Source organism: Gavia stellata, chromosome 7, assembly GCF_030936135.1.
Source record: "Gavia stellata isolate bGavSte3 chromosome 7, bGavSte3.hap2, whole genome shotgun sequence".
NCBI classification, from domain to species: Eukaryota; Metazoa; Chordata; class Aves; order Gaviiformes; family Gaviidae; genus Gavia; species Gavia stellata.
Window position 1 is genome coordinate 18,832,354 of NC_082600.1, and position 23,949 is coordinate 18,856,302.

General features: G+C 44.5%; 1 protein-coding gene across 1 annotated transcript in view; it reads right to left on the bottom strand.

Annotated features, from left to right (window-relative positions):
• Positions 1-23,949, bottom strand: part of LOC104257216 (ras and Rab interactor 3) — a 177,072-nt gene that overhangs the window by 49,497 nt on the left and 103,626 nt on the right. Inside the window, exons 18-19 of the mRNA XM_059819509.1 lie at positions 22,236-22,305; positions 2,099-2,285 (exon numbers count right to left, since the gene is read on the bottom strand). Coding sequence (XP_059675492.1) covers positions 2,099-2,285; positions 22,236-22,305 — 257 coding nt within the window. The remainder of the gene's footprint in view (positions 1-2,098; positions 2,286-22,235; positions 22,306-23,949) is intronic.

The window sequence follows — 23,949 nt, forward strand, 5'->3', positions numbered from 1 at the left end:
GAAAATAGAAAGAAGAAAGAAACAAAGAAAGAAGAGAGAAGACAAAAGAAAAAGATAAAAGAAAAAAAAGAAAAAAGCTAATGAGCTAATTAAAGCTCATTATCAAGGATATTTTTAGCTTGTACCTTGAAGCCTCAGATACAAAGACAAAGTAATCTTCATCTTTATCTGTTCTTTGATAGCAGGTTTTGGCAGGAGAGAGTCAAGGTATTTTTATGAAAACAATTAAAAAAATGGGCTAATTCTGGAGTCTAGATATTAATATTAGAAAGAAGAAGTGTGAGTTGATAAAATGATTAATCAATTATAATGCAGTGGAAATCTATCAAGAAAACATTAATTTCTTGGACAGAGGAATTAAAAAAAAGCTTGTCTAGAAGTCAGGACCGTTCTCTGCATGAGTCCCAGTTGTAAGGGCATCTCCTGTCACTTTGAACCACCCATGCTAAACACGCAGCTTTGGGGCAGCTTCACAACCTTGCACAGTGCCATCGTCTTGCCCTCTGCCATTCATAAGAAATGGTCCCATGGGCTCAGGTCCACCAGCAGTGCAGAGAAAATCCAAACAAATGCATGGCAAACAGGTGCATGCCTGAAACGGGCCTATTTCTAATGCAGGGCAGCCCCCACCTTCTACATCACAGAAAGTATCTGCAGGTAGGAAAAAGCCATAGAGGCTCTCCCTTCCCCAGGTCCTACCACCCATGAGACAACATGGTCCCTCTAACCCACCTCGAGAGACTACTGCAACCTTGGATCTCAGACGGCTCTATCTCACATTGCAACGGTCAAGTGCTTCATCTGAAATTAAATTTAAGCAACGAGAGAAGTGAAACCTGGAAATGAATCACTTCTGTTTTCCTGATCTGCACGACTGGTTGCCATGGCTCCAAAGGCTAAAATAGGACCACGGCTGTCCAGATGAGAGGGAGGTGGATTTTCTGAGCTGTACCTAACCCTGCTGCGCGGATCAGGATTGGTACACAAACCAGTCTCTTCTATTTTCACCGGTGGTGGGAAAGGTGCAGAGCTGATTTGGCGTTAGGTGGGCTCGGATTGGGCAGGAGAGCCTGCCCTTGCCATAGGACAGCTCTGATGCATCAGCTCTTCTCCTGCCTGCTTCAAGCTGCAGCTGAAGACTGTGCCCGAGGACAGTGTGAGCAGGAGGAACAGAGGCAAGATTTATCCCCAAGCTGCTCAGAGGCAGGGAACGACCCTGCCTGCAGGGAGTGGCTAATGACCAAGGAGGCTTGGGGCCATACAGGGCTCTATCAGATACAGTCGCTCAGGTCTCCCCTTACAGTCAGTGCAGAAAAACAGAGAGAATAATTTGCCCAACTTATTTGAGAAGTCTAGGGTGAGAAGGTTCAGGGCAAGGTGCGCTGCACAGTCCAGGTTGGTCAGGTGAGTCCCACTGTAGGTTGTCACTCGGCTGTGCCAGCTTTTAGCCCTGGGATAGACTGACTCAGCCAAGGGACAAGTCCCAACCTCCTCAGAGCAAGAGTGAGTGAATTCCCCTTGTGCCCTGGCATCAGCTCAGGTCATTTGCACCTGCCCTCTCCAGACCTGACCAGGACACCTACCCCCTGCCATGCCTCCCCTCTGAGACCCCGGGAATGGGGAGCTCCCTTTCCTACAGAGCTGTTTTCCTTAAGCAAGCTCTAAGCTTTGCACAAGTCTGCCATTTTCTAACACTCAGCTTATGGGTACCAGATAACAATTATTACAATAAAAATTACTCCCAGCAGCTCCCAGAATTCAAGGGCATTTTCTTCAGGGATTTTTTTTTTTTTTTTTTTTTTTGTTGCTCCAAATTAGGGTAGTCAATATACCTATGGGTATGGTGGTGAATGGGAAGGCATCTCCATGAACCTACATGCTAAGTAAATAAAACCGGAGACAAGATTTCCTGCTTCCCCAAAGCCATTATATCTGCCTTGTGCCGTTGTGAGCAGCTAAAGCATCAAAGGTAATGGAAACAGAGAGCACCGTCTGCTAAATATTTTTGCTTCCACTTGAAAAAAGGCACTGCTTTCATAAGTAGCTCCACCAAGGACAGGAAATGTGGTTGTCTGAACCGAAACCGCTTTGGACTTACCCCTGCTGTTTCTTTGCCAAGTATTGCCCCAGCCCTTTCCTGATTCATGTTCAGCTGAAGCCAGACGGGACAGGTCTTGATGAGTTTATCAAGGATGCTGATCCCTGGAAGCGGGAGGCAGTTTTGCAGGGCAGTGGCCTGACAGAGATGTGTCTCTTTTCCCTCTTCGCTGATATCTCTGATTGGGCTGAAACACAGCAAGGGAGTCCCTTGTAAGCAGAACTGCAAATGGAAAACTTCTGGGGAGTAAGGACTGTAAATGTGAACACACAGGCACACACAGAGGCACTTACATACCAGGAGAGTTCCTCGAGGGGCATGAGAGCACGGACCCCTTGCTATGACAGAGGCAAAGTGGATGCACAGGCTTCCACAGACAGATACGCCCTGTCCTGAGGGCTATGGCCTCATGCTGATGATGCACACCTGGGTTTCAGACCGCAGGCTTGCAGGGTGCTTCGTCCTGAGGTCTGTTGGTTTCAGCTCATCTCTCTACATTGCCTAAGCACAGGTACCCAGAGACATAGGTAAGGGATGCACTGCAGAGGGTAGAGCATCCTGTCCCCTGGACCCCAGCCTGCAGCTGAAGGGTCAGAGCAATGTTTCACAGCTTCAAAGGGAGTGATGAAGCAGAGGAAAGGGGCCGCAGACCTTGCCAGCAGATGGGAATATGCACACACTGAGCCACAGTGTCCGTCTGAGGTGTGCAGGGGCCAGGCAGCCTGCAGCTCACCCTGTGGCCGTGCCACCGTCAGCACTTCTCTGATCACGCAGGAGCTGAGATGGGCACTGGTGTGGTATCTTGCCCTGCTCTCCGAGCTTCTCGGAGGAAGCCTGCCAGCAGTAGCCAGAGGCACCGTCAGCTGCTCTCGTGTTTTGGCAGCCACCCTCTGCGCCCACTTAGGTAGTCTGCAAAAAGGCAGACTAAGACATCTCACTCAATAAGGCAGACTAAGACAGCTCACCGAGCACTCCCCATCTCCACTGACGAGTCTGCACGGGTGCCGGCGGTTGCAGACGTGGACGCTCCTCCAGCCCTGCGCCCAGGGAGCCGCCAGCGGCTGCTTATGGGGAGGAGGAAACTCTCCACCTCCGTTGTCTTTCACAGAGTACAGGAGGAGGAAGTGTTAGGATGCATTCAGCAGCAAGTTATGGACTACAGAAGAGGTATCTTTGCTGATTCCTAAGCATGAGAACAATTCAGGGTGCAGCTCTGCAAACAGCCCTAGGTTGCTCAGCACAACACAGCAAGTCCTGCAGGACAAGACTCAAAGGACACAGACACAGCAAACCCTTTCCCTGTGCCGAGGGAGGGGAATGGGAGGGAGCACAGGAAATATGTGGAGAAACACCAGAGGGACCTTCAGGAGGGAGGAAATGAAGACTTCGTTTCCCTCTTTTTTTCCCGCCACATTTGTCATTTTGGCCAGTCCTAACGACATAATCGGAAGCTCCAAAAAGATGCATGGAAGATGCTGAGTGACAAGAGAGGGGCCATCCTGCGGCACCACTTGTTAGCAATGCCCAGTCGCACCTTATGTCTCAGAGATTATTCTCAGCTGTACAAGACATAAGAATATTGAAATTATGCTCTTGAGAACATTAAAGATTGTGAGACGCTGTCCTTTAGATTCCTGTTCTGATCAGAGACACAAAGAACTAATTCTATTTATTTTTATTCCCTGCAGTCTGATAGCAGACTGGTATTAAATGCTCATTTCTAGCTATGGCGCTGATTCAACAAAGTGTTTATACATGTGCTTAGCACTGCAGTCAGTGGAAATACTTGTGCTGAAAGGTCTGGTCATAAGAGCTCTACTGGATAAGGCTATAGACTCATGAATACAGGCTTGTCATTCATTTGATTAATTGATTTTAAACGTAAAGAAAATATAGGAGAACATACACAAAATATCTTTTTCTGCACCAGTTTTGCTGCTTAGATGTCAGAGCTGAAAAGAGGAGGTCTCTCACTTTTGATTTGGTCTTATTTCAAGTTTTTTTCTTTTTCCTTTTGTTGTTAAAGATACAGATCTTAAAGTACATTTTGAATAAGCTCAGACATAAACTGCTAAAAGAGAGTCCCTTCAAAGCCCAACCTAACACAGCATGCTTATCCTGAAAGTTAGTTTTTATAAAAATAGCCTTTCAAATCCCAACACCAATAGTGAGATTTTATTTTTAGTAGGTTTTTTTTTTCTTTTGCAGCCCTACAGAGACAGCTTCCTTAAAAAATACGTGTTCCTCTGCAATCCCAGTTGCTCATTCAGGGTATTAGTCCACAGAATCTTGATTTTAATCAATCCATTTTCGAGATCATAGCCAAGATAGTAAGAATGAGAGAACCATGCTTAAAAAAACAAATAGAAATAAGTGAAACACTCTCTCTTCACTTGTCATAAAAGCCCAGCTTGTCACACAAGTGAGGAAGTTTTTTTCAGATTCAACAGCATATGATTTTAATCAGTATAATCTGAACATATAGAGTAAAACAGTGGAGGACAGCTTTTGGAATTTAACCTAATTCATCTCTCAGTTTCTTTCTTTACAGTAGAAACCAAAAGAAATGCCTAATACCCATGTGAAAGGAAAACATGTGTTGGATGGCAACATTCATACTCAGTAATGGGAAAGAAGTAATGAGCTGAAGGAAAAGAAAGGTGAGTTATAATGAAATGTTCCGTAACACTGTTAGCAAAAGCTACTCCCCAAATTAGTCACACAAGCATGAATCTGATCTTGCCAATGATGTGTGAAACCTAGATCAAAAGGAGGCCAATTCTGATAATGTCTTGCTGCAGCACCAGAAGGTGTCATGCATGGCAATAGCTCCAGTGATGCAAATTTGTTACCCATTAATTATGTAAGGTGAAAAGAAAAGGGCCAGCAAAGCACTGATGCTCAGGAATTCCATTGCCTGGAGGCACGTGAGGGATATCAACAAAGACAAGGAAGTAGTGCAAAGCAGCTTGGAGCTGGGTGAGCACCCAGCAAGTAGTGACCCTGGCAGGGTGTTCCCCATGGGGGCACCCAGGCTTGATGCAGGCAGAGGCACCCAGCCCTCTGCTCCCTCCGACAGGCATGTCATCTGGACGGAGCCCTGCTCACAGCAGCAACATGAGTTTGGCAACAAGAACAACAGACTGGTGAAGAAAAATAACAGAACTGACCTTCCAACGTGTGCAGCTGCATGTAGGGCCCATTGTCTAAGTTTTGGAGAATGGATGAAAAATAGAAAATCATTCCAAACTTAGACATACCAGATAAAAAATGAAGAGTCTGAAAACATTTGTCTTAATGGAAACATCTCACAATTTGACTGTGTGGGGTCTTTCAGTGCAGATAACTAAGGGCAGTGGATGAGGTTTTTTGGCAGAACAGGAACCCAGCCTTTTGGAGGTCCTCACGGATGACAGTCCTGGTGTGGGTATCATCCCCTTAAAAGCCAGCCCAGCCCAGGAGGAACTAAGCAGGCTATTGTACCTCTACAGAGGGAGGAAAGGACAGCTCAGCAAAAGGGGAGGCTTTGATAAAAAGGAAAAGCAAGAAGAGTCATTAATGGGATCATATTAAAACAGGGGAATGTTAGGCTAGACACTTCCTGGCAGTGAGTTATAACAGATGACGGATAAGTTCCCAAGAGAAGGGGAAGAGGATTGCATTGCCCAAATCTCTTAAAATGCCGTGTTTAGAGTAGTAGCAAACACTACATTGAGTCAAATCCTGTGCTGGCTAAGAAATGAGAGTGAATGACCTGACAGACCTTTTCCAGCTGTAATGCTGTGATCCATGACACACCAGTTGACGCAGTTATGGCACCGATGCTTGATTTCTTTCCTGGGCACAGCTGTCACAAAGAGCCAAATGCTGGGCTGCGGGAGTGCTTAATGCAGCAATTTAATCTGCCTCCACGGTAGCTCTGTAGCTGCACAGAGAGGAGGGAGCCCCGGCACCTTCCGTCTTCTTGCTGTGCTGCCAGTTGAAGGGATTTGCGGGGCCACCGCGGTGAGCAGCCGTCCTTCGCTATTTCACTTACTCAGAATTTATGCATCAGATGATTTCTAAACTCACAATTTTCAGAAATAACATTCAACTCTCTCCTTCTTCTCCCACAATCCTGCAAAACCCTTTGACTGATACAGGCAGATGCTCATTTTTGTTAGGTGTGATGCAAAGGTGAAAAGCTGGCCCTAGAGCTGCCTGCTTTTCATTTTTTTATTGAGTTCTTACTGCAAAGTACTTTTAAATCCTGCAGCCGCTCTGCTAAATTGAACTCTGTTGGGATGCAGGGAGCTGTGTGTTGCAGACCGACTGGCAACACAGGTTAATTAATTGCACAGTGATTACATTCACATCCCTGCCCCAGTTTGGCAGAAGGTATCAGGTTGCTTTTTGGAAGTAATAATAACAACAATGGTGATTTGAATTATTGCACAGTGACTGTACACTGAAGTAATGACACCACCATGACTCATTGTTTTAGAAAAGAATAGCCACACTTGGCAGCTGAATATTCCCAGAAATCATCAGAACTGCAAGGGGATATAATCCACTGAATTTCACGCAGGTGCAGGCCTGGGCATACCTTTGCAAGGGACTTTAGAAATATTGCCACTAACTTGCTGACACTAAGGGCTTCCTGGCTGTACCATACAGGCCTGGTCACTCTGAATTTCCCTGAAGCATCTGAGACACACAGAAATCATGTGCAACAGCAGCAGGGACTGTCAGATGAATTCTTCACTCCTGCACTTTTGCAGCTTCTGCCTGTCACCAGACCAGATCTGAGAAGGTGCATCAGGTGTTCTTAAATATGAATCTTAAATTGGAAAGCAAATGCTCTGTAGTGCACTGATAATAAAGACTGAGGGCCTTAGCATTGTTTAAATAAACCAGGTGTAGGAATTAGGAGCTAGTTTTTTATTTTTATATTTTATTGCTTTTATTTCTCCCCCTGAATATTAGAAGACATCAAGAGAAAGCAAGAGCAAGGGTTTGCTGTGCTGTCACGAAGGAAAGAAATACTCTGGTATATTTGTATTTATAGCAGAGCAGGCACCACAGGTCTGAAGAGGCGTGCCAACTGGCTTGTGACTGAGGGATAAAGATGGACAAGCGGCCATAAACTCCATGTACCAGGTGAAGGGCAACTTTTTGCACCAAAGCCACCTGGCACCTGAAGGGATACCATTCAGGGTAAGGCAGCTTGTGCCTGAAGCTCACATGTGGAAACCCTTCAAGCACAGCAACACAGTTGAGCACATGAAGCAGGAGGAAAAGACAGAAGCTCCTGAAGGTGTCATGGCAGTCCCAGTGGACATAGATGGACAATGCTGGTAATTTCTGTCCTTAAAAGAGAGAGATAAGAGCAAGGGGCTTTGTGGAGATGGGTCAGATGATGGTGCTGAGATTAAAAGACTGACAGAAAACTGCCCTGTTTTTGTATCCTGTGTCACAAACAGCCCAGCTGGACTCGGTTGCAGGGCTGCGTGCCTCTGGTGACAGAGGCAGATCTCCGTACCCCTTTTTTTCATAGCCATCTTCCTGCTGAAAAGAGCATGAAGTTCTGAACCCAGAACACTGGAGAAGGAATAATCAGGGTTACATGAGTAGCAGCAAGAGAAGTGCAACAAGGTTTCATCAGTTAGACCCTTGCTACATACATAGCTACCTATGCTTTCCTTGGTTTGACATCACTGGTTAGATAGACTCATTAAAAATCTTTATTCAGACACATGTGAATTCATGTGCTGTTACCTTCAGTTTACTGGGAGGGAAATTATGCAGTGCCCCAGCTAGAGGACATCAAGCTTCATTTTGCTTCCGTCTTAGATGTGGTCATCTCCTGATGCCTTCTAATTATCCTCATAAACCAGCCCATCTTCGCTCACTTGATCAGTCCAGATCAGACTAATCCAAGATGGAGGAGAAGGATTCATTTACTTTCTGGACCTGGCTTGCATCACATTGCTGGATTCTTATTTCTTTCTTCCAAAAGGTGGTGGAACTGAGGCACTGCACCCAACCTAGCTACAGGGAGAGCTCTGTCATCTGTAAATTTCTTGAGTCATTTCATCATAAAACAAGTATTAGGAAGATGGGAAGGCAGCAAAGTGTCACACGGAAAAACCCATAGCACAACAGCTAACTTTGTGCACCAAATGTTAACACTGCCTCACAGAAAATTCAGGCTTTAATAAATGCTTTTTCATAATAGAGCCAAGAGGTCTGACAAAAATCAAACCAAAAACCAGGAAAAAACCACAATGAAAAACCCAAAAAGCAGAAGAAGAAAGTTCTTGAGGTCTTCAGAGATCACACCCAGCTGATTGCCACCCTTTAGTCAGAAATAAAACCCAAGTTTCTTGTTGTCTGATAGGTGAAAAGAAAGGGAAAAGATGTAAGGCGTTAAGCAAGCCATGGGAGCTTCCTGCATTGTAAGGTTCTCAGACGTACAGAAAAATTGGATAATGAAAGTGACGTGACAGGCTCAGTGTGTCCCATGAGGCAGGCTTGCCTGTTCTGTGGTCCTTCCTACCCTGCAGAATGCTTGTGTTACCAGTCCATCTTGGTGACAAACGCGTAGCTCGGGAAGTTGTGCTTCTCGAACTGTGGTCTGAGGACAAACTGCGGTTGGCAGAGCACTTCCTCTTGCCTCTTGCTCACTGCTCTCCTTGTTTCCTTTCTACTTTCATGTCCACCCTTCATCTGTTTCGTCTTTGATCTACAGTTGATGCTCTGCATGTCCAGGCCTTTCCACTCAGCCTGGAAAGCACCATGCTTAATAGCCAAGGCAGCAGCTGTTCCAGCTGCCAAAAGGTAAGGCAAACCAAGGGTCTCCTAAATACCCTGACACCTCATAGCTCAGCAAACCTCTCTGTTCCCCACCTACTCCACTTTCTGTTACAGGTACCCTCAATTTCAGCAGTGAAGTTTTGCACCCTGCGATTGAAGTTTCACTTCTGTGAGCTTTTCTGTACCTGCCACGGATTTCCAAACTGCCAGCCTCTGTGAAGGCTAGCAGGGGTTTGCATTCACAGACCGCAGGCATCCACCTCTCCCCAGCTGGACCCTGCCTGCATGTGTCACATATGTCATCACCCTGCCTGGGAGCGCCACTAACGGGCACAGAGGGATCAGGTGTGGGATGACTCATCTGCCCTTAAATCACCAGCTCACCGATCCCTCACCTCCCCGATCCCTCACCTCCCCGGTCACGGAAACCAACAGAAAAATGACAAAAATGAGCAAGTGCTATTATACTCCTTGGGGGGAAGGGTGTAATGGCCACTTGTGCAGGTGGAAGAACACTAATTCATGTGTCGATCTATTAAGTGACCACAGACAGTTTTCTGCTCACATATGACACCAGATTGCTGTCATACCGTGCAGGGCTCAGTTTGAAGGTCTGATAGAGCAGCATCACACTGGGGTAACTGTGTGGCCTTGTCCTGCTGCCTGCAGAGCACAGCAGGGATAGCTGAGCTAGCTTTAAGGGTGTTAGCTGAGCCACAGCAGTAGGCTCTACGCAAAAACATGGGGCTCGCTGGCAGAGTAATTTAGCTCGTGCTAAGCTCTGGTGCCCTGGCTGCTGCCATTACCAGCTTTAAAGCTAACAAATGTATTTTTCCTCATTACTGCCATCGTGCAGTGAAAGGACATGACCTCAGCTTATCTGGATTTTGAATTGAGCAGAATCTTGTCCCCATTCAAAGGTCAGGAGTCAGGTCAGCTCTGAACAAGACTTGCTGGATGGGAGCTGCTGATGTTAGGAGGGACACGTAACCACTGTCACTCATCAGAGAGCAAACCCGGTGATTAAGACTAATGATCGTTCTCTAATGGCATGAGCAGCAGGGCCAAGTGTTCAGGAGCAGAGGAGGGTGTGCTTGCAGTGCTTCCCATAAACCACCTAACCGCAGCAGCTGTGTTACCTGCTTGGGTTCCTGCTCTAGTCACTCAGAGAGAGCTCCCATTGCAGGGGTGCCCATCTTGGGTGTTAGGGACCAGCTCTCAGCTCCTCTAGAAGAGCTGCTCTTCCTCCTAAATTAGCCAAGCCTAGTTGTAAGTGCCTACAGTGAAGCAATGGCAATACCCCTGTCAAAGCCTCTTGTTCGACCCTGTCAACAATCTTTCAGCGCAGGAGTGCTCTCAAGGAGCAGGGAGGTGCAACTAAATGTTTATTAAGTTGCTAGCTTCACTGTTTCCCAGCTTCATTAGGTCTGTCCCTCCATTTACATACACAGCGCTATGTATATTATAAAGAATTGCATATGCATAAAAAACCCAAACAAAATACAAGCTAATTCTCGTTACTACTAGTACCCAGGTCAGCTCTACTAACAAACAAGCCTCTCACACTCACAGCCATGACACAGGCACAAACAAGATAAAAAACAAACATCAAAAATTGCCCAAAGGAGAAGGCCTTCTTTAAAAGCCCTTTTTTTTCTTCAGTCTCGCTGATTCCTGCATTCATTAATGCAGAAGTTAATGCAGATGGTATATGCTGCCTGTGGCCCCACAGTGGACTGGGGCTACCAATATCCTACTGGTGTAACATGGCTTGTATTCACCCCACAAATTATACTGTTATCTTTATGTAACATATATATTATGCACATATATACGCACATACATATTTTGCATTCATCAATTTGTCTCAAAATATCTTATCAGCCGTCTTTCTTTTTTTACTTAGTCAAAACATACTTTTGCAAGTCAAAACCACTTTGCAAGTTTTATTAGCCTACTCCCTTACTAGAAACAGACAGTTGCTGTGTTAAAGATAAGCCCTTCTCCCCCATATTCATAATCAGAACTTTTCAGGTCATTTGTCGTTTGCCTATTTCAAACCCAAATTATTCTCTTAGGAATTTCAGCATATCAGCAAAACTAAAGATTTTTCTTTGTGTGCAGGCAACAAAGGATAATTTCTACTTCTGCAAGGTCCTTTCACTGCAGAGAAGAGAGCTTCCAAAACGTGGGCCTAGCCAGGGGTCATTTCTGGCAAGGTCAGAGGAGCCAAAGAAAGCACATTTTGCTTAACAAAAAGCTGCAAAAGTGTTTGCTGGATAATTCTGCTTTAACTTCTCTGGAAAGGCTCGTGAGGTGCAGGAACCAGAAGCAAATGTTTGGAAGAAGAGAAGCAATTTCCTATGCTGTAAGGACATGAGGAATTCACAGACCTTCCTCACCCTCTGGTGTCAGTGCACTAGAAGGGCCCAGCAGAGCCACCAGCTGGACAGAAGACAGATGGGTTTGTTCTGTGCCTTTGAAAAACCCCTGAAGTGGGGGAAGCCCAGAGCACCCCTGTTTTGACTGCAGGGCCAGGGCTATTGACAGAGGTTTTGCCCTTTCCCAGCTCCTCTGGCCAGGAAGGAAGACAGGAATGAAAACCCGGGGAAAGCTTTTCTATATTGTACTCACTTAACAAAGAGGGGAAAGGGAAACGGAAAATAAAGGGGAGGGAGAAATTCCTGAATTCAAACTTCATGAAGAAAATACTGTAGTTTTGCTTAAGTAAAGCCATTCTGTTTGAAACCCTATATATTAAAAATTACTTGAAGCTGCATGATGTGTCAGAGCCAAAACCCTGGGCAAAATAATAAGAGAAACATCAGACAAGCTATAAAAATCAATGGCTTTCCTCACCCTGTGAGTCAATTTAGTACAGAGGTATGAGACACACAAGATAAAAGGTGCTAACCACACAGACTTGCATAAAGCTGCGCAGTCTTCCCCTCTTCTAAGAAATACTTGCAAATGCTTATTTCAGTCATGATTTGCAACTAGAAATGGCCATTTTGCCAAGGGAAATAAATCCATTGAACTTCCATCCTGCAGTATCTCAAGGAGCAGAACACAGGCCTTCAGAGGTCCCTTCTCTTGTTAAGGCACCACGCAAAGGCTCTTCAAACCAGTCATTCAGTCACTGATCTGCAGACTTACTTACACATGAACGTTCATATTTTGGGTAAGTTTTCCTTCAAATGTCAGTGTGAATGCATTTCAATACATGGTGCTATTACTAAAAAAAATTAAAAATCTAAATCTGTGAACCTACTCTTTGTCTGTCATCCTTAAGCCTTACTCCAGCAATTTCATACTCCTCATATTTAATTTTGATTAGACATTGGAGAAATGTGTTTATTTCTTGCTTTATGATCTGATAGGATCCCTGCCTGCATTCACACCGAGGCAAGATTAGAGAGAGAAAGAAGAAAAAGGCTTGTTGGGTATTTCAGGGATATGGAAAGGTGGTGAAAGGGCGTGGTCCCCTGCCACAAGGACGAGAGAGATGTTCTAGTTTGCTGGGCTAAGTTGAGTGACCTGCCCTGTGGGTGGGCATGGCCCTCATCATCCTGCGCTGGTGGGACAGCCTGGGGCCAAAGGACTGGTTAGTGGAGCTGTGTCAGAAACTGCTGAAATGTCCCTGTGGTGGCTGGGAGCTCAGCATGTGACTACAAAACCTGCCAAGCAGCAAAGCAAGTCTGTCAGCTCCTGCAGACCCAGCTAAGCCATTGCTGGGACTGCAAGCTTGTTCATTTAACAGTGTTTATGGTCACTTGCTCACCAAGGCTATGATGTAAGCAAGTCATGAGCCAAAGGCTGTGGGTTCACAGCAGTTTAAGACAATCCATAACATGGCTGCCTTGGTCATGTCCTCTCCAAAACATCAGTGGTGTACCCACCACCACTTCCAGGGTGCCATTGCTTGGGGCAATCTGACTCAGGGGGCGGGAGGATGGAAGAATGTTTTACTGGACATAGCTCTCTGGCCTGGCTCCCTGCTCGGCTTGGTGAGGCATGAACAAATATTTGACTTGGATTCAACCCACTGGCACCAGTCACCCTGAATTACTCCCTGGAGCTGCTTCTTCTCCAGTAAGACCAGACATCTTCATGGGTGCACAGGTTCCTAAATGGGACTCGACAATTAAACACCTAAAGTTAGGCATGGTGAATCCAGGCTAGACCTAGGTATCTAGGTCTAATAGCAAAGGGAGGTACCAGAATGCCAGGCCAAGGGACTAACCCCTACCATCCATCCCTATCATGGGCTGCTCTTCACAGTGCCCCTCAGGCAATCTCTACCACGGTTTCCCAGCCCAGAGGACCCAGTCCTGCTGGGAGGGTAACACAGTCACTTTCCCTTTCGGCTGGAAAGGTTACCAATGAGATCCAGTCTAAAACGAATTAACTTCTACTCCTTAGAAAGGATTAGAATGGGAGTTCAGTACCGAATGACACCAAAATGTCCTGTGTTACATATTTGTCCGCTGGACAGAAAGGAACGTCGTCCAAAGCCAAGCTCTTTCCTGTCTGCTGATTCAGCAGGAGAAGCTCTGAGCTTTGCCTGGTTTCTGTTTTTGTGTGGGGTATCAGGAGTGACAAATTCCCTGGAGACAACTCAAGGAAAAAAAACAAGGAGACAGAGAAGAGAGAGAAAAATGCTTGGCAGGCAAGATGAAAGGTTGGGCCAGGCCCCAGACTGTCATTTAGCCAAATATGTGGGACAACCTTCTTTTGCCTAGAAGTCTGCTAGCAATTTGCAGAACAGTGTTGCAGGTAGCCAGCAAAGTCATCAGTCTCCAGACTCTGCTATTTTTTAGTGTCTCTCTGTTTCCTTGGTGAATTTTCCCAAGCAGCACAAAATTTAATCCAGGCTGCAGCTGCTTCCAGTTCTGCCCAATAGCTGCTTTTACAAGACAGAGGCTTCAAAAGACTGACTTTCTTCAGAGGGCCACCAGAGCAGTGTACCTGAGCTGAGTGGATTCCCTATATTTGGCAAGCTTTTCCCAGCATCCAAAAGGTTGTATGTATTCAGCTGGTTTCAACAAAGCACTTTAAATTCCCCAACAATTCATTAGCCTTGCAAAAGCAAATCAAAAGTACTAATGATCAGGAGTTAATTATTTCAAGCAGTAAGACAGGTCTTTCAACCCTACCATAAACAGTGTTGATCCACAGACCCCGACGATTCACCTAGAGCAAATACCAGCAGCCCCAGCCCTTGCAGGACCGTTACCTGAGCCAGAATTGCAGCCCTGCCTCAGAAACAACTCTCAGGGTGTGATTTCATGCTCCTCCTAATGCAGGGCAATGGCAGGATACTGCAGAAAGGGCAGTCCCCTGACCCCACTTGCACACACTCCCAACACTTCACTTTTGCTGCTTCTCTTCCTTCAGCTCTAGAGGCTGTGTAATCTCTGAGGAAGCTGGTTCAGCTCCGTAATCCAGCAGGGAACTTATCCACCAAAAAGAAAAGGCTTTCTGAGAACTGGATTCTCTTCCTGGCATCACCCCAAACCTAAAGGATGGTCTGGGGCAAGGCCAGGGTTTAACTGCTTAACAAGGATCCAGGGGATTGGGCTACAAAGTAAGTGACTGTAATCAAATCAGCTCCATGAGCTCGTGCCTCAGTTTCCCTTCCTACAGTGGCAGTAGTAGATACTTGCCTTCAACTGGTTGTTGGGAGACTTAATATTCATGAAACACCCAGACATCCTTTCATACATACATATTAATCACATAATGTCATTACGATTAGTGAAAACATCTTGTCCCTTTTACAGATACCAGTAACGCAGACAGCAGAAATCCTTTACTCAGACATAAATATATTCCCTGTTTAGCAGAAAGGTGATGGAAAGTCTGGGAAAGGCACACAGATATGCATGCATATATTCATCTATCTGAAAAGATCTGCCTTCCATAGCACTCCCTGGCTCGCGTGCATCTAATAGAATATCTATTTAGGAAAATGTGACTAGCATAACCAGCTATGCAGTGCTCACATCTGCTAATCCTTTGCTGCTCAAGTAATCATCTTCACTTGCAAAAAGATTTATACTATTTTGGGTGCAGGCGAAGAGGAGCTAAGTGCTCCAAATCTCTCGCAGCTGATATCTTGAGGGAAGCATTGCCTTAACATTCCCACTCCAGCACAGTATATCGATGCAGGGATTTAATTTCTGGAGGTGGGTAGAATTACTTTACATAGCTCAGAGAGGTACAAAATGGACAGAGGAAGGGCTTACAGCTACAGTATTTACCATATTGGGTGATGCTTGTAGCTTTATTATGTTTGCACAGCTTAAATAGCGCTGCTTGCTTGACCGCAGCTGCTTTGCAGTGCTGTTTTATCGTGTACTTTCACACACGCACCCCCCACACTTTGCACCAGCTGAAAGCTTGCCTTGCCTCTCTGAGAAGCAAGTACCTGACAACCTGGGGTGGATTCTGAACGCAGCCCCTCTCCAACTTCAGAGAGTTACTCTGGACTGATACCAGCGTGGGGCTCCAACTCAGCCGTGTGCGTATTTCTGTTTTAGGGATTCCCTCTGTCAGGGGGGAGGACGAGGTTGGCACATGTCTTCCTACGTTGTAAGAGCAGATCATGGATGCCAAACAGAGTGGTAGAGAGCGAGTGGGGTGCCAAGGGTCTTTGTAGAAAATACAGCATAGGCACAAGCAACTTTGTATAACAGCCCCACACCCCTCCACAGCTGATGGGGTGCAACCATCGCTCAAGGACAACAATTCTCTGCCCTGCATACCACAGGCAGCCCTCTCTGGCAGGGAAGTATAGAAATGGCTTGACAGCCAGGTTTTAAACCCTGCAGATGCTGTGCACCGTTTTTGGTGGATAGTTCCCATGGATGCCTGCCGGCCTGTTCAGCTGTCTCTCTTTGTGCAGCTAGATCAATGCTGGAGCCTGGCTGTGCCCAGCACCCTTACATCTCCCACTTTGTAGTATAGAGGTTTTGCACGTTGTAGGGGCAGTGTCCTGTCCCTGTAACCATGAATTTCAGAGTACTCCACTGCTGCCTGGCTCTCCTAGAAGAGCTGCACACCCTCATTCAAGTGGTGTGCATGCAGGGCAGGACTCAGTCATATACATCTCCTCAAGTACTTTGCTCTTCAAATTCATGGGCAGCCCCTATTGATTTCACCGCACAAGTGCCATGTTATGTCCCGTGCGGCCCATGGCTAGTAATTCTAGGCCATACCAACCAGGCTTCCTCTCATTCAGCAAATTCTGGAGAATTAAATCATTAAGTCTCTTATGCAGCATCTGTGCCCAAATTTTAAGAAAGACATTTTCTCATACAGGCAGACAGGGGGGTATGATATTTATTAGAATATTAATGTTTGAAGGTTTTTAGCATTATAAAATATCTAAAAAAAGCTCCAGACCCCTCCAGCTCAGACATAATGATCAACAAATATTCAGTGGCAAAAAAATCGTGTACCTGTCCACATACAACTCCCCAAAAGTTTGCAGAAATATAACTGGGGAAACAAAAGATCGGCAGAATTTTGATCTCTTCATCCTCAAATTAAACGTCCCATAGGAGCAAATTATTTCTCCTAAAATAGACATAATTAATTGACCAGCAGAATTTCTGCTATAGATCTTGCAACCCTGAGAAACTGATGTACATACCGCCTCTGAACAGAACAGTGGTTTTCAAGCCCTTCTCCTCTAAACATCGGCATCATCTTGCCTTTGCCACCTTAAAAACTCTTAACAAATTTCAGTTAATCAATTCTTATGTTGCTCTGGTGATTGTAGTGCTTCTACTTAGTTATTATTCGTATCTGTGACAACTGTGGTACAGGGACGGTAAGATCAGCAAGTATGAGGTCTTGACTTTTAGGACGATTTTTGAAAATAAGCACCATTTACTTAGGGGTCTACTTATTTACTTATCTGTATTGCAATAGCATCCCAAATCCTCCCTAAGGATAGGGGCATGTTCATTGCTGGAGAGGGGCCTTACCTCAAACTGGTTCAGTAATCCAATGTGCAGCTTTGGCAAATGGATGTGGCGGCAGAGTCCTTGAGGAGATATTAATCCACAGTCCCACTGCCTTGGGGACCAGCTCTGGTGTGAACTGCCAGCTAGTCAGAATCCCATGGATGAAGAAGTTGGAGGAGGACACAGGTGGATTTTGTACTTGGTTACCAGAACAGTGACTCTGTAGGGACCAGAGCCACCTGTGAGAGGTCACAGGAGCTCCTTGGTGGGTGGATGTGTGCGGGTGGGTGGACAGAAGTTGAATTAAAAACAACGGAGTGATTTAGTCTAGCTCCTACCTGGCTCTAGATGAGGATTTACTCTGGAGATTCCACTTTAGTTACTCATGGTGAAATACATGCCCAACACCACAGAAAAAATTAATCTCAAAATTAGGATTAGGAAGTAATCTAGGACACAGGCTGAATTGCAGACTACTGCTTAGACCAGTGCCTACTCTGAGATCCAAGAATTACTACTTAATTGTCTTTTTAGCCTGACTTTGCATTAATTGCTTCCACTGGTTCTTGAAGGCCTTCTTAAAGCTAGCCTTCTGCAGTGAAACATAGTCTTCTTTCATTCTTGTTTTCTCAGGTTTGATCCATAATTATTCAGAAAGATAACTCTGAAGTCTTCTTTCATAGTATGAATACTTCAAACCTACGGAACATTATGCTTCTTTTTTTTTTTTTTTAATGACCAAACATCTCAGGTTTGTAACTATTCCTGCTTTAATTCCTCAGAAGTCCCTTCCATGTAAGGGCCCAAATCAGCACAGTGATCTATGATATAGTTGTTGCTCTGAACACCAGGGCTGTCAAGGCCGTGTCCATCCCAGCATATCCCACCATCTTTGACTGTAGGACCACTCTGTACTGATGATAATATGGGATTATAACCTCTCCTTGGTCTTCTAGAGAACATGTGCTAAAGGCCTTTGTGATACAGTTGGGAAAGTGTGATAGTCTTCTGGGACATCACGGGGCTTTTGATGACCATACCTACCCTCTATTCACAGATCCATCTGCACTAGAATTTGATCAGTCATTCCAAACAGCTGCCTTTTCTTTCTAATTACCCTTCTAAAGAACTATTTCTTTCTATTCCCAAATGCAAAAACCCTCCTCCCTTCCAAAATTGTAATGGCTAAAGGTCTGTGACGGACAATAACTTGTCCAAGTTTCGCTAAGACACTTCAGTTTCTGTGCTCTCTAGCAGTCAAAGCAGGAAAGCACTTAAAACTCTGGGAAGGATTCTTGCCGCAGCTTCTTTTTCTAATGGATTGGGTTTAGGTATTGGCTTTTATGTCTATTTTTCAGGTCGTTTTAGAGATCCTTCTGAGTCTCACAAGCCTATATTGTTGATCTCAGAGAAGCCACCTGTATTTACTGCTGGATGAGTTAAAATATAGTCCTACCATCATTTGGAAAAATGCTATAAAATAGATAATCTCTGAGATATCTGGACTATGTACACACAGTTTGATAAGGGATGGAGCCAGCCCAAATTTGTGCTAAGCAACCCTCCTAGCTACTCTCCACGACAGACTGTTCTACATGTATACCTGTACAGACAGCAAGAGAGATGCATGCACACGTGCGTACATTTTTCAGCCTATGCTGCCTCTAGGGTGGAAAGTCAACAATACAAACCAGCATGTAGCCATTTAGGACAGGAAGTGAAAAACTATACTTAGCTGAAACTGTTGTAGAAAGGAGATGAGCAGAATACTGCTTACGTTCATGCCCCCATTCCTGTGAACACTGGTATGAAACTGCCTGTAATGATCAGGAGTGATCAGGGGCAATATTCCCAGTGTGGTCTACCCTCTAGCAAACAAAGGGACAGTTGCTACCACCAGTATCACTGCACAACATGCTCAAAGCACCCACTAAGTTTGGCAAATATTCACTTACTGAGAAGCGCTGGAAAGATCACATGACGAGTCAGTGTGGTTGCAAACACGCTTTTATGTTAAATGAATTTCAGGAGATTTTATGTCTCCTCTCTGGATGCACTAAATCCAGGTATCTTTGGAGATCACCTCCTTCTTTGTATCTTTACAGTAATATCCCAATCTCAGTGCAATGCATCTTGAGCACACACATTTCCCTCCTGAAAAGCGCCATCCCCCAGGACTGGAAAGCATACCCCTCGTCAGAGTTTGACAGACAGCAGAGAGATTTGATGACACTGATTTGTCTCCAGTTGCCTGAACTGTCCCTTCCCCACTTAAACACTGCATCTCACATGTTCTAGGTGGAGGTTTTCTTTAAGTAGTACTTTGCATTGGGTCCAAGACCTCCTGAGACCAACAGGACTTGTTTCACTGATTTAAATAAGCTTAGATTAAGTTCTTTACACAGGATGGCTCTTGAGCAGTTTTTAACAATCATTTTCTCGGTTCAAACCTGTAAATGTTGGTATTAGATTTATTTACCCTATTGCAGAGACAGATATGTAGCCTGGGTAGAATAGTCATTTGATGAGAAAGCTTTTGTGGCCAACAAGTATCTAAAAGCTCCCATTCCAGCAGAAGTCATGGGTTTGATAGGGTGCTTACCAAAGCGGTTCTCTGGTCTGCTCTACACAGGAGATCAGACTAGACAATCAAAATAGTCCCTTTTGAAGCTAAAATCTATGAACCTATGAGAGTTGTTCAGTTTCCAGATTCCTCTAGTGCTTGACCTCTTTATGTCTACATTCACCACATGAAATCTGTCTACTGTGATGGTAGTTTTTGTACCAAAAAGACATGTCACCTAAAAGATGCACAATCATTACTTCATTAGGCAGCCTGGTGCCCCAGAAATGAGAACCATTGTAACCCATCCCAGCTATCTGAACCAGCCATTATCCCAAAGGAGTATTTAATATTTGCATATTATGTCTCCGTCTCAGCTCCTGTCTGCTCTCCTCATCATCTCCTCCATACATTTGCCAGACATTGGAATGAAAGCATATACCTTTTCATGAAACTGTGGTCACCAGGCTCAATCAACTCACATTTCTGCAGATGTTTCGTGATCTCACCACTTATTAATGTTCCTAGGACTTAGCCTGATTCTAGGTCAGAATTACTGGTTAAATATTCCTGTTTCTCTCCCAACCCCTTTTGGAAGAATTTGATTGATTTCTATCCAGCCCCCAGCTACACTTCTCCCCACATTCCTCTCTGAGGAGCTACTAATTCTGGAGGCAGATTTCTCCCCAGTGTCTTTCTGCCATTTCAGAGGTGTAAGTCAGCAAAACCTCCTTATTGATTTGCTATATGCAGCATAGACCCTTCAGTCATTACTAGGAATGGATACATGGATACTTTCAAGTTGTTAGGGTACTTTTGTGATAATTTGCGTTGTCATAGTTTCTGTGCATGTGAGTAGTTTCTGTGCACCCCTTAATAACCTGAAGATTATGGTGAATGAAGGTGCAATCTCAGGAATTGCTTATGAAATTTTTGTGCACAGAATTTAAAAATGAGGTCCAAATTCTTCATCAGCAGGTTGCCTTATGATACCATCTCTTTTGAAAGCTACCAATTTTATCTCCACATACTTTGTGGAATCGGCGCCTAATTCAATGTGACCAGAACAGGAAATTGGCTAAACATCATTTAGACATGTTTCTCATTCTGTAATGTGTTGGAGGCCACAAGGTATGCATGCTGAAGTGTAATTTTAAGGATCTTCAGCAATATTGTGTCATGTAAACACAGAGAGTTAAAACAGATTTTTTAAAATGCCTAAGTTCCTTTTTATGAGTGGGAGATAGATTGAAAATAAAGACAATCAGCTAATGAAATAAACGGCCATTCTTTTAAATTGTTCAGCTACTCATAAACTTATGAAGAATGCAAGCATCATGCCCATTCATGCTTCAATATTCCTGCAACCACTTGATTTACAGTCCAAATCTAGGGTCTATGGCTTGTTTACTTTCTCCTGCAACTCTAAACTGAAAGCAAACCTTCGTAAGCATGTGGCTCCTTTCAGACAAGCTGAGAAAGAGATAAACAGTATAAATCTTTCAGTTTCTCAGTACTTGGCATCTTAACGATCACAAATGCAGGGAATATCTGCAAAGTGCAAATTCTTTGGATTACCACCTACTAAGTTCCTCTTGCCGGTCTACCGGGATTGGATTCTTTCATTTTTTCCTTATGGCTGTGTGATCTTTGTCCCTCAGTGTTTAACATTAAGTGGAACTGAGGAATTGTACCTTGGAACAGGAGTGTCATTGTTCCACTTAATGTAAACAACTGAACAAGGCAAAAGCAGTGACAGTGGTAATGCATTGTTCTCCCTCCATCCCCCGCATTCCATGTGTGTATTTGGGAACAGCACTATGGTGAAACTAAAGCACACTAGCCTGTCCGCAGCAGTTTTATCCCCTTTTTGACTTAGCGTGCTCCAAGTCAAAGGGGACTGACTTGCAGCACACTCAGTGACTGTATGCAAGTATCCCTTAGCTATCCACCTATACAGCTTCTTCTACTGCACCCATCACAGACATATCTGTGAGCTTTTATTTGTGGGAAACAGGCTGTCTAAGTGTGTCACACAGGTAAGAAACACTTAATATTTGGTATTACATGTTTTTCCAAAGGGGGTGACCAAAGGTTTCAGCAGCTATGTAATTTTCCCCTGATTGTTTTCAACAGGAAACAGAAACGCTCAGCTTCAGCATGGGCTTTACGATACAACCGAGCCTTGGGTGGATTCTAACCTGCCCCTGGAATCCCAGCATCTGATTGTCCTCCCAATCAAAACCCATTTTCTCTCCCACCATATTTTCTTTGGGCTCAGTCCTGCAAGGTGCGGTGTCCGTTGGCCAAGAGCACGGAAAGCCTGGAGTCTTTTCCTAACAGAAAGCACATCTGAAGTCTTCTGGGAGTCTGTGGACAGGGTTTGTGCATACCTTAGTGTGGTGGAGCTGGAGTGACCATCAGCTCATAGGGCTAAGCGCTTACCCACTTCTCAGCATATCAGTAGAAACAAAGCAAGCCTCCCAGAAAAGACTTGTCACATTTCCAAAAGCACAGAACTCCCTTATTCTGTCCTTTGCCCTGAACTGCAGCTTGGAATTCATCTTTCTTCTTCCCTAAATAGCTAAGATTCAAGATAAATAAAGGTATTGCAGTTGTTTTCAGCTCGAACATGTTAGCTAAAGGAAATACTGTAAATTACAGTACAATCTTGCCACACCATTGTGATTGTGTAGCTGATAACTCATCAGCCAGCTTGCAAATGCAGCCGGGAGCTCTTTGTTAAGTAGGAAAAGGAAAGCGACAGTTATTAAAAATGAACAGTCACTAAAGATTCAGGACTTACCCTGAGTCATCCCTGGCTCGCTTGTCTCCTGCTGATGTTTTCATCATTACAGCAAACTTTAAGGCACTTTCTGTTTCACAGTGGCTTTAGAGTTCCTTGGTAAAGAAAGCAATTCCTGTCCATCGCTGAGCAGAACCTCCACATCCTTAGGTTTTGTACTGAAGATGATATTTCAAGGGGCGGCAGGGGGAGGATGTTTAAAACCAGCTTCAGGCTCAGTAGTATCAGAGGGCAGAGGACTAAACAAGCACTTAAATGACAGCAAACTACCAAGAAGGTCTGATTTTAGCCTCTCTTACTTCTACTTCCTGTATTTATGTGAACGGGGGATTTCAGGAAGAGGCAGTCTTTGGTGGTCAAGGGTGTGTGTGTGTGCGTGCGTGTGTGTGTGTTATAAAGCCATATTTAGTAGTGAAGGCAGGTTAACCTTATTAGAAAGAAGGGCCTGAGACTGTCAGCTTATTTGTTTCTCTATCTTCAGTAAGTTTTGGGGAAAATTCTTTTACAGACTACAGGTATATCAGGAGGCAACAGAGCATGGTGAACTTTGTAAAGGATTTTATAAGGCAGCAAAGCAGTAAGTCTCCGTCTGCAAATTCCTGAAGCATGTGTATTTCTATTGCTTGAGTAACTGGAACCAGATGGAGCTTGGAAACCTTTATATTTACACAGGACCTGAGAAAATGAAATGTCTAAAACTGGCAGAGGACAGCTTTGCAAAAAAATTCCCAGTCAAAGCAAAAGCTATGATAAGCTTGTAAGACTGCTAGTAAATGAACAGCTATCCATGCTGTGAAGCTCTAGTTAGTCTCCGAGCACATTTGACCCGGAGTTACTTAAGTGGTCGAGTAGTGTTTGCTGTACTGGAAACCCGACTGAATGTAGACCAGCTGTGGAGGCTGGGGACTGACATATGTGCTGTTATACAGGGCTGGTGGCACTCCTATTTGGCAGCCCTATCATTCCGGAAATATTTGATGTTAGCAGTATACATAATGGAAAAAATAAGGCAGAAGTATGAAGCAGAGGCAGAGAAAAGCAATTGCATGGAATGGAGAGGGAGACAAAGGTAACTTTTTGCCCCTTTTGTCTGTAGAAGGAATTTCCCAGATTTCTAAGAGTAAGTAGACTCTGCCATACAGCCCACAGTGGAATGCAAATGCCAGGCAGCTGCCAGTGTATTGGCACAAGGGAAACTAGATCTCACTGTAGAACACAGAGCCAATTCTGGTGGCATTAAGCTAGGGAGAGTCAGAGGGACCTGTATGATCATCAAGTCACACCTTCTGTGTAACACAAGACAAACTTTTCTCAGGGTTTTTTTGATCAAGTCTGTAACTTCTGTTGACATTAGACAATTTATCTTCTAGCTGTTAGAAAGATTTATCTTAGGAAGTCAAAAAGCCTGACTGAAAGGCTGCATGATGGAAAATTCACCACCCTTCTTTATAAGGTGTCTTAGTGCTTTATTGTTGATATTATTTAAATTCATGTGATTTTTTGCATTGACTTGTCTAGTTTTAAATTGCTAGCTACTGTATCTCATAATGCTCTTTCCTAAGGAGCTCCTTGCTCCAACTCATGTAGTCATTTTCAGATTATGATGAACTCATTCAATGAAGAATTTAGCCCTCTTAGACAAACTGGTCGGCTGAGATTCACTCATCCCTCACTGCAGGCTTGTCAGATCTCAGCTCTGAATCCTTCTGTTGGT